The sequence below is a fragment of the Garra rufa genome, chromosome 8 (assembly GCF_049309525.1).
Source record: "Garra rufa chromosome 8, GarRuf1.0, whole genome shotgun sequence".
Classification (NCBI taxonomy): domain Eukaryota; kingdom Metazoa; phylum Chordata; class Actinopteri; order Cypriniformes; family Cyprinidae; genus Garra; species Garra rufa.
In genome coordinates, this window is record NC_133368.1 from 37,525,132 (window position 1) to 37,536,776 (window position 11,645).

General features: G+C 35.8%; 1 protein-coding gene across 4 annotated transcripts in view; it reads right to left on the reverse strand.

Moving 5' to 3' along the window:
* Positions 1-11,645, reverse strand: part of usp9 (ubiquitin specific peptidase 9) — a 42,811-nt gene that overhangs the window by 19,524 nt on the left and 11,642 nt on the right. For all 4 annotated transcript variants that reach the window (XM_073845296.1, XM_073845295.1, XM_073845294.1 and 1 more), the window contains exons 3-16: positions 7,724-7,869; positions 7,457-7,536; positions 7,155-7,267; positions 6,424-6,642; positions 5,812-5,927; positions 5,474-5,725; positions 5,247-5,385; positions 4,551-4,703; positions 4,235-4,339; positions 3,848-4,054; positions 3,555-3,691; positions 2,600-2,733; positions 1,084-1,171; positions 226-568 (exon numbers count right to left, since the gene is read on the reverse strand). In XM_073845296.1, coding sequence (XP_073701397.1) covers positions 226-568; positions 1,084-1,171; positions 2,600-2,733; positions 3,555-3,691; positions 3,848-4,054; positions 4,235-4,339; positions 4,551-4,703; positions 5,247-5,385; positions 5,474-5,725; positions 5,812-5,927; positions 6,424-6,642; positions 7,155-7,267; positions 7,457-7,536; positions 7,724-7,869 — 2,232 coding nt within the window. The remainder of the gene's footprint in view (positions 1-225; positions 569-1,083; positions 1,172-2,599; positions 2,734-3,554; positions 3,692-3,847; positions 4,055-4,234; positions 4,340-4,550; positions 4,704-5,246; positions 5,386-5,473; positions 5,726-5,811; positions 5,928-6,423; positions 6,643-7,154; positions 7,268-7,456; positions 7,537-7,723; positions 7,870-11,645) is intronic.

The window sequence follows — 11,645 nt, forward strand, 5'->3', positions numbered from 1 at the left end:
AATCATATATTAAAAATCACCTGCTTATACTGTAACAAGACGTATAACTTTGATAATGTCACCTAAAAATCCCAAAAGTTCAATTTCCAACTTTGCCACTTTATGTTTTGTTAAAATACATTGACATTTCAAAAGCCAACCAACAGACTAAAAACGAAGGCATTTCAGACAAGTATTATCCCAGAACATAACAATGAAGATCAAACAGCTCTAACTGACTCTTACCCTCCACAGGTAATCCAGCCCTATCAGCTCCAAGTCATCCATCATGTATGCCCGGCGTTTTGCCACCAGCTTGCCCTCCCTGCAGTTGACTGCCTTGAAGAATCGTTCAAAGCATTTCATCCCGTTCTCTGTCAGCAGCGAGGGGTCAAGCTGCAGTACGTTGTTCTCAAAAAAGTCCTTATTAATGTCCGGGTCAAGATCGGGTTCGTCCCCCATAAGTTTGGAGTACCATTTGAAGCAGGCCTCCCGATCACACAAGAACACTGCGTTTTCCGCCAGGCACTTCCAGATCTGCTTAGCCTGAGGCGCGCACAGCCAGAGTTGTCCATCTTTCAGTAAAAACCTAAAGGATGAGGATATTTAGTGATTTGTTATTTAGGGAGATTTTAGAGCGTCTAGCCGTTTTCATAATAGACCTTGTGGTGCAGAGCGAATCCATTTGATGACAGAGCTTGAGTGGAGCAAAAGCTGTTTTTTGAAATTAGGTGCACACCAAGAAACTGTCAGTACCTTGGTGTACATGAAATTTGCCAATGATGACAAGTAACTTGTCTTTTATATTATAATAGTCGAATACACACAGAACATTCTGTGTGTTTAGTTTTAGCAATAAAATACAAGGGATAGAAACCAGAGTAAAAAGGTGAAGTGAAAAACACTTTCCATTTGTGGCACCTTCGTCACCTAGTTACAGAGATAAACAGCTTATTCTAGTACACGCTGTGGTGCTTAGGTTGATGACAAAAATGAGTAACATTTGGATCCAAGCAACTATATGAAAAGAGAAAAGGATGGAACTGAATTTGGATTTTTTAATCTACGCAGTATTTAAGAAGAATGCTTGTGAAGTATAAATACCTCAAGAAATTAAGCCGCTCCTGGACCTCCTGAACATGACTATACCGACTTCCTGGCCTAACCGTCTGGGGATCAAAGTCTGCGTGCTCTGATAAAACATATAAAAGTTAGCACTGGCAAATGTTTAACACTGGGGGCATAAAACAAAAAATATATAAATATATTGAAGGATTAGTTCGCTTCCAGAATAAAAATTCATGTCTTTCTTCAGTCGCACAAAATTAAGTTGTTTGAGGAAGACATTCCAGGATTTTTCTCCATATAGTGGACTTCAATGGTTCCCAATGATTTAAACTTCCAAATTGCAGTTTCAATGCTGCTTCAAAGAGCTCTACACAATCCTACCCGAGGAATAAAGGTCTTATCTAACAAAAAGATGGGTCATTTGCTTACAAAAATATAAAAATAATAGAAAAATTTTATACTTTTTAACCACAAATGCTCATCTTGCACTAGCTCTGAGATGCGTGGCTTCACATATTGCGTAATCAAGTTGGAAAAGACACACGCAGTTAGTTCTTCGTCAGTGTACTTCGGTTCAAAAAGGTAGAGTAGGGCGAAAAACCCCCATCTCATTTTCTCCTCCAATTTTAAAACGATCCAACATCTTTGTTTTGCCTTATTTTGTAAAGGGTGTTTGACTTGCTTTGCACGTTCACCTTGTAAACACTGGGTAGGTATTTCCGCCTATGTCAATGCATATGTTGAAGCTGCATTAAAACTGCAATTTGGACCTTCAACCCATTGGGCACCATAGAAGTCCACTATATGGAGAAAAATCCTAGAATGTTTTCCACAAACTTCTTAGCGACTGAAGAAAAAAGACATGAACATCTTGGATCAAATGGGGGTGAGTAAATTACCAGGATTTTTTTATTCTGGAAGTGAACTAATCCTTTAAAGTGGTCATGAAACGCAGTTTCACTTTTTTTTTTTTTTTATAAAATGTCCAATTTTTATAAAACTCTTTTTTACTACTCAAGATGTAAAGCACTGTGATAGAGATTTCATGATCCTTTTAATGAATAAAACATGAAGAGGTATGTCCATATATGTGACCCTGGATCACAAAACCAGTCACAAGGTAAAATTTTACAAAACTGAGATGTATACAACTTATGAAAGCTCAATAAATAAGCTTTCTATTGATGTATGGTTTGTTAGGATAGGACAATATTTGGTCGAGATACATCTATTTGAAAATCTGGAATCTGAGGGTGCAAAAAAATCTAAATACTGAGAAAATCACCTTTAAAGTTGTCCAAATTAAGTTCTTAACAATGCATATTACTAATCAAAAATTACATTTTGATATATTTATAGTAGGAATTTTACAAAAAATCTTAATGGAACATGATCTTTACTTAATTTCCTAATGATTTTTGGCATAAAAGAAAAATCTATCATTTTGACCCATACAATGTATTTTTGGCTATTGCTACAAATATACCCCAGCGACTTAAGACTGGTTTTGTGGTCCAGGGTCACATATATAAAAAAAGTTAGCTGCACAAACCTTTCGAGAACTGCCTCATATTCTCCATGTATGCAGACAGATTTTCTGCTACAAGAGTGACCAGTGCATGGTTGTGCTGCAGTTGGTTGATTAGGTCATGTCGATAGAAGACATGTGGGCTCCGCTGCGTTTGACTGTAAAGAAAGAGACATGACTGAATCAACCTTTACATTTTCATATCTCAATTATATTGCAAGTTCTTTAACTAAATTGTATGACAATGGGCTTTTTGGATAAATTGAAAAAAAATGTTTCACTGTCCCTAATTGAAAGCTTAAATTTACATTAAAGAAGCAATATCTCAAGACGCCATCAAAGCAAAGGCAGAAAGAGAATTTTTCATCATATTAAACTCATTCCAAAAGATGTTGGAAAGTATTGGAAAATGTGAGTTCAGCTTTCTGCAATTTCATTTTCTCCAACGGACTCATACGTTTAAAGCATCCGAAAGGAAGAGTGCACTAAATCCAACCCTTGTCCATATACCAAGAGTATGCACTTGCAAGTTTATGAAATATAACCCACAGCAGCACTCTTACTGTAAGAAGCTTTATACGCATGATCCTCATCCATGGGCACTGATTGGTGATTTGATTAGATGGTGCAGGACACACCGAGCAGATTTTCATGAATTACAGATTTACTGAAATCCAAAAGCAAACTTTATCTTTTAAAAATTAGTTATAATAATAACAGTAATAATAATAATAATAATATTTCCCAAAATTAGCTGTCCACTTACCCCTCTAAGCTCTTTAGTAAGTTAATAGGTATTTTCTTTCTGAAAAACAATAGGGATGTGTACGATACATTTGCTATATTTACAAGCTCTTCCTAAAATGTGTTGGTAATTTTCATGTAAATATTCCTAGAATATGAACAAAATGTGTTTTTGTGTACTAAAACAATTATGGATTAAACTGATGTTAAAGTTGATTGAGTCGAGTTGCTTTACCTTAAATTCTGGGGGGCTTCTCCAAAGAGGCTACAGATCTCCCGTATTTGCTTCAATGCAGGAATCACCCACTTGTCATTAGTTCTTAATTCTTCTATGAACCTGTCTATCCACTGCATCTTCTGTGTGTCCCTGTCCTACAGCAGGACAAAAACAAAAACGCCGTTTTTAATTCAATGTCCTCAACACTTTACTCACCCTTGTGTTGACGGTTGTTTAGCATGTTAGAAAACAATAAGTCAATTTAGTTTGAACTTGAAAGCGAACTATTTAACTAAGGCTGATCAGGGTACCTGGGAGCAGCTATAGTCCAAAATCTTGATATGAGCACTAAGGGCCTGGTCCATGATATCCACAGGAACATCATCACTATGAGCCAAATTCCACAGCAGATTGAGCACTTTGTGAGCCATCACACCATCCTTGTCGTCCTCTGCCAGTCGACGAATCAATTCCAGTAACTTCTCTCTCTGCTTTTTACTTGCATTAGTCCAGCTCTCCTATAAACCATAAAATGATTCCTTTGAGAACAGAAATTCAGTAATCTCTGGGAACACTAGTAAAGCACATATAGAAATGCTGAGTCCTAATGAAACGTCTATAATGCATGGTCTCTCCATTAAGACATTCCTTTTTTATTTTGAGCATAAAATTGCAATTGTCAGTTCATTATGACTAACCTTGAAGCAGTCAAAGAGATGGTCCAGCTGTTCAGGTGAGAAATCCCACGCCAGCTTTGCAAGGAGATCATGAACATTCTTGACAATAGCCTCATGTTTCCCAGCCTGAGGATATAGATACCATTATTACAATGACAAACCCTGGTTTACTAATAGTTAATAGTGTCTGATTGGTGGAATTGTAGGTATTGTATGGATTTTGCTTGAAGAAAGTCTAAGAATGCAAGATATGCCAAAATACTATAATTAACCATATTAAACAATTTGAATGAAACCATGCATACTTATCACGCAGAAACTTGAGAATATGTCTCACCTGAGCAGCCCAGATGTTGTCTAGGTCCTGAAGCGTTAGGGCCTTTTCTTTGATGACAAATCGCAGGATCTTCTCCAGTTTCTCCACATACTGTGGCTGATGAAGGCTGTCTCGCAGCACAATAGACAAAATATTGTTCTGCTGAATCCATTCCTGTGGGAAACAAATGCATGTTCAGGTAATGTGAAGACAGATTTAAATCATAAACTATTTTGACTGCCTTTAAGCCTTCACATACCTAAATAACACACTTAGTTTTGTTAGCTTAGTATATCCACCTTATTTTTCCCATAAGAGTTTGTAAATGTAATGTCTGGCTCCCGGTCTCATCCGCTTCCAGCTGTTTTTAGTTGTACAAACAGATTTTTTTGCTGCTTGATATTGCATACTGGTGTGTCTAACCATATCAGTTCAATGTATTATCTTAATTATAAACACCCTTGTAGTGCAAACGATTTTACTTTTTACCTCATGTTGTTATTTTTCTCATTATTTCCCTACAGCAGCTAATAAACCGGATATCTCGCGCATTCACAGAAAACGCTATATATATATATATATATATATATATATATATATATATATATATATATATTTTTTTTTTTTTTTTTTTTTTTTAAGGTGGATTAAATAACTAGAGAATGTTACAAGATTTGTCATGCAAACTATTTAGTTAAGTACTGCAGCATGACTTACTGCCATGCGCTCTGCTGTCAGCCACTCTTCCTCTTCAGGATTGCCGTGACGATGCGTGTAGTAGGAAACACTTGAAATCACCTTGTTTACTTCATTTAGTGCATTCATTTTGCCATTAAAAGAAGAAATCTGCAATAACCTGTAACGAAAAAGGTCAACAATCAAAAACAATCATTTAACATGCTGTATAATGTCTTAAAAGTAGATTTAGCTGATGTTCAGCTCACCTAAGAATCATTTTTAATCTAAATATCTCTAAATTCTTCACTGTTTCCTCTTGTCCTGGCACTCGAGAAGCCAGGTTCTTCAAAGATTTGATTATCATAGACAGGGCATCGTTTTTGGCTTCGTTCTTTGCTTCCTTTTTCAATTCCTCATCCGTGAGGTTTTCTAGAAACTGGGGAACCATTTCTATGATGGGAAGGAAGTACTTCTTCACCGTGTGCAAAGTGAGAAACTCATAGCACTGTCCAAAAGGCCTGCAAAAGAAACAAGTAGATCAAACCTTAGTCAAATAAATTCCAGGTTCCAGGCAAATAGGAAAAATATGCTGGATTGTTCTTACTTAATGAGTGCAGCGATGATCTGAACGTTCAGAGCTTGGCCGCTCGTGAATCGATCATGCAAAATTTGAAACCCGTTTAACGTGCCAAATTTATTTATTAAGTCCACCAACCAGCCCTGCAGGAAATAAATGAATAGAAACTTTTCACTGAATAGACCAACACAACAAAACAAAATAAAACATTGAAATTAAAGCTGGAGGCAGATGATGCATTACAAAAATCTGTGGACTTAACATCATAAAATTAACATACACAATTATATGAATGCATGACTAGGCATTGTTTCTTCTTAAGTTTTGAACCATTTCAAAACACTAATTTGTAGGAATGTAACAGTATCAGTACAATATGAAACATTAGGTCTAGTTTTTAAATACATTTCTTCTTATTATTCTAACATAAAAGGTCTTAAAAGTTTTATGTTTAAAAGGTACAAAATTTTCATTTGTCTTTTTTTTAATATCACAATAAATATCGTACTGATCATGAAATATTATGTTATAATGAAATTTTGGTATCGCTACATCCCTACTAATTTTATTAATACATTTCAATAATTCATAAATTAAATTCATGAACTTAAGAAAAGTCTATAACAAACACCCTCTCACCTTAGGAGAGCGAGGGTCAGGTGGACGGGCAAAAAGCTCATCCTCAGCTAGCTGAACTCCAGCAGGCACCGTCTCAGAGGGCCGAGTACCATTGTAGATGTGGAACTTACAGTGGGGGTTGGTGGCCATTGCCAAGAGTTCTAGCAGAGGGAACCAGTCCTGAGAGAGCTTGGTCACACACAGCTCCACCAGTCGGTGGGCGTTATTAATGATGCACCGCTGCCAAGAGAAGGAGACACAGATTGACATGTAGACCAAAAACGTACCATCTTAGTAGTATTGAGTATGTCTTGGCTTTAAAATACACTTAAATGCAACCATAGTTGATGCACTTTGATTTGCAGTGATTAGGAAGTCTTACAATGTAAAAAAATTATCTACATTTGCAGTGCCATTGAAGCTGATCCTAGAGCAGCCTTGGAAAAGCTAAAACGAGCCTCATATGAGTGCGATGACTCAGCGCTGTGTCCTAATACTGCCTCTGTTTTACTGAAAGGAGCTCTTTGATCAAAGCTTTGGCATTTCAATCAAACAGCCAAATAAGATGAAGGCAACCAAAATAACATTACGTTTCTTCACAGTCGCCTAAAGAAGTAATCAATTCTTGAGAGGACAGACCTGACAGCCAAACGGTTAGTAAAGCCCTTTAATGTGCAAACAAAAAGACAAAATGTGCTGCTGAAATGGAAGGAGTGATAAAACGGCACCATCGAGCAGGTTGCAGGACTTACATGGATCTCAAATTTCCATCCACTAACAGCCTCATCTGTCAGTATTTTCGTAAAGGATATTGTCAAGCCATCTCTGAAAAACCTCTGGCATGCTTCACACTTGACATCAAGTCCTGGAGACAGAAATGAAAGAAAAACCTATCAGAGACTGACATTTACACAGGCTGAAGAATTCCTTTGAGAGCAAAAGTGAAAGCTCAAGATGACACACATAAAGGTAATACTGCGTCTGCGGCTACTCAGCAGAACAATTAATGAAAACACCAAGAATATTAAACGATAACCAAGACCTAATGCATTACCTTTTTTACAAAGATCTATAGCAGCTTCAAGAAGAACTTCTAATTCACCCTTTGGCAAAACTGGAACGACCCAGCGAGGTCTGTACATAAAAAAACATGATTAATCAACATAAGACATCACTGATAAGACACAGACGTGGAATATCACTATCAGCGAATAATAGCCTAAATAAATGTCCTTCATCATAATATCCTTGCAGTTCATCTCCAGATCTCCTGATTTAATTAGAAACTTAATTTGACCAAATATAGGACGCAAGCCCTAACCTGTTGATCATGTCATCCAGCTTGGCCAGTTCAGTGTGGGGGAAAGCTGGCTCCTCCTCCTCCAGGGGAGTGGGAGAGTCCCCCTGCCCCTGGTCATCTGGTGGGCTCACTGGGGAGTTCTCATTGGATGAGTTGGGAGAGGATGTCTGCAATGCAAACAGTTCATATGTTAAGAAAGTATGTGACTCAGGAACATCACTACAAACATGGAGAGCACTATTAAGTGGCCTTGTAATAGTCTAACCACACAGGCTGCAAATGATGACATGAAAAAATATCTGTAACACTGAACTTTTTGTAAAGCATTGTATTTACAAGGAAAACCACATTTTGTTGATTTTTTTCTAGATTCGATTGGACCATTAATTGTGCGCAATGGTATCCTGTTTAGCCTTGGACACATTAACTAAAAAGTCATTATTGAGGAAAAAAAACAACAACAACAATAATGGAGAGTTACTATATTTTCCAGAAACATTATGAAAAAGGAGAACTCTCTACTGTTCATAAGTTTCAAGTCAGTAAGATTTAACTTTTCTTTAAAAATCAACACGATTTTATTAATGTTATCAGCAAGGTCAGAATCAAATATGTAAGCCTCTCTAAGACATTGTAAGACATTGTAACAATAAAAAGTAAAAAAAGTCAAATAATGTTCCTATTCAAGGATTCCTGAAAAAAAATAAGTTTCATGTTTTCACAAAAATATTAAATATCACAACCGCTTTTAACATTGATAATTAGAAATGTTTGAGTGCCACATCAGAAAACCATTTTTTTTATTAACTGAAATAATTTTTCACAATTTTACTGAACAAACTCAAACACCATGCACAATATGACCAGGCATATATTATAAACTTGGTCAATTTTAATTTCATCTTGCATATATTTTTTTTTAATTGGGTTATTGGATACCAAGTTAGCATCTTATATTTCACACACTGTAAGCTGTTATTTTATATTTATTTATTTTTTTAAATGTAATAGGATTAGTCCAACAAACTGTTCGGTTTGTAATGCGTACCGAACCGAAAGCCTCGTAATATATGGTTCAATAGGAATATGTGCATCGTTACACCACTAATATATATTAGGGGTGAGGAAAATGGCAAAAATATCATATCTTATTTCCTATTTTAAAACCAAAGCCTTACAAGGTAACAAAATATAAAATAAAAAGAATTGCAGACGTTTAGGCCAAGTGGGCAAAGATAAAAATCTTTCATATTACTTTATCTTTGTTATTAAAACATAAGAACAAGATAGGCTACATGTTACAAATACACGTAATATACAAATAAAACGGTAACACTTTACAATAAGGTTCCTTGGTTAACATTAGTTAACCACATTAGTTAACATGAACTAATAATGAACTGCACTTATACAGCATTTATTAATCTTTGTTAATGTTAATTTCAACATTTACTAATACATTATTAAAATTGTGTTAACATTAGTTAATGCAGTGTGAAGTAACATGAACAAACAATGAACTGTATTTTCGTTAACTTACATTAATGAAGATTAGTAAATACAGTAACAAATGTATTGCTCATGGTTAGTTCATGTTAGTTAGTACATTAAATAATGTTTAATTAATGAACCTTATTGTAAAGTGTTACCAATAAAACAAACAGTTCTTTAATTTTTAGGTGCAGGTGTATTTAGCAGTAGCATTCAAGAAAAGTATTTAAATATGAAAAATAAAACACTATATACACTATATACATAAGTTATACACACACTGACATTAAACAACTGTATTAAAGTTCTTCTGTCAAGAGCAGTGAGTGATTTTTCTGTGTTTTGTTTATCAGACTACCATCACCCAAAAATGACAATTCTGTCATCATTCATTCACTCTTGAGAGTTTTTTAATCTCAAATTAATGTCTTTCTTCTAAAGAAGACAACTTATTTTGAAGAACGTGGGTAACCAAACAGTTGCTGGTTCTCAGTTCTCAGTCTCAGTATTTTTTTCCCCCCCACTATCAAAGTTAGTAGGGACCAGCTACTGTTATCCACATTCTTCAAAATTTCTTCTTTTGTATTCAGCACAAGAAATTTTTTTTATAGAGGTTTGGGACAACATGCCAGAAGAGCACGAATACGAAATAACATTATTTAATCGGCAAGGCTTTAAAGCACATGCAAATAACATACTTTAGTGATTGCGAATAAGTGTAGTGTCCCGTGAGTGAACGTATGTCGCGTTGTACAATATATTAAGACGGAGGCACACTGTAGCACGATACTACATTTTTTTTTTTAATAGCAGATCATATTACACACTTCTAAATATATTTATAATATGTGTGTGCACGCAAGTCACTTAATAAACATAATGGACAGACAAACAGCATAATTTACAAACTGAAAAATAACATTTATATAATTTGATGTATATGAGATTCAATGTGATACTCTCCCTAACTGCACTAAGGTGCCGTGCAGGACAGTAATTGTTGAATTAAGTTGTTATTTTTATTTTGTGCGCACACAAAAAGCATTCTCGTAGCTATGTAAAATTATGGTTAAAACACTGAGGTCACATGAACCTTTTAAACAATGTCCTTACTGCGTTTCTGTGCCCTAACCGTGGTATGACCCTTGCTGTCTATGGATGATCAAAGCTCTCAGATTTCATAAAAAATATCTTAATTTGTGTTCTGAAGATGAACAAAGGTTTTACAGGTTTGGAACAACATGAAGGTAAGTAATGAATGACAATTTTCATTTTTGGCGAACTATGCCTTTAACACTTCATGAGGTATAATTGACGGTAAATAACAAGAAAGCCACACTCAACAAACGTAAACCACCTTAATGACTCATGTATCTTAGTGACGGGCTAATCCTTCCAATAAGCAAGCACAAAGTATGTATCCATGTAAGGGATTAAAGAATGAAAGAGAAAGCGTAAGGAAGATAAAGCAGCTTTAAGATGCTCCGAGTCAGTTTCCTGTGCAGTGTCAATGGATGCATGTGGGCTGGAGCTCTGCATGTAGAGCTGAATGAAGCCTGCGGAACTTGGGAAATGTGGGGGTGTGCTGGAAAAGGCTCCTTCTGCTTGGCTGACCTACATAGCCAGTTTGCTTCTCATGTCTAGGCGCTACACATTTCTAACCAACTGGTGTGCTTTTCTCTGCCAGGCGTCTCATCCTCATTGATTCCTGCCCTGCCTCGGTGAGCGCAGGTGTAATAGATAACACTGCTGCAGTCTATCCCTGGAGAACATAACAATTGCCCTCTGCAACATAATCAAAGGGAGCCTCTCGTCTTTTCTTTGGTCATAATGCTGGGGTTTCAGCTTTTTGACCACAAATGCATTAAACCATTGTTAAACCGTTATTCACTCGGAAACACAATAAAGACAAGAGATACACTTGCTTCTGGGAAAACCAAATTCTCAAATAGACCTCTCAAAAGACACAATTTTTTTTTATCTTCTGAGACTAAATGTAAATATAGACCAATTCGGTGTTTGCAAAGAGTGATGACTTTTTAGTGGGCGGGGCTTATCTGGTGGCAGAAAATTACAGTTTTTGAGTAATGGTCTATGAAAGCAATGGGATAAAAGAATAAATTTGAGTTTATATTTCAAAATTAAGACTTTATTCTCGCAATTCATAGATTATATCTCAATTCTGATAAGAAAAATTAACTCATTAGTCATTCTTTCTTTTACCCACACTTCTGGGAGAGGGGTTTTCCTCAGAATTAACAAACTTGCTATTGTTGATATATAAACTTGCTTTTGCAGAGAAAAAGTCAGAATTGTGTAAATGTAATGTAAAATCTTATAGGGATGCACGATATTTGTCGGACAGATAAATTATCGACCGATATGGGTAAAAATTGCGTCATTTTTATTGCTCCGATAATTAATCGGTTTATCTGAGATTCATCTGCTTTCC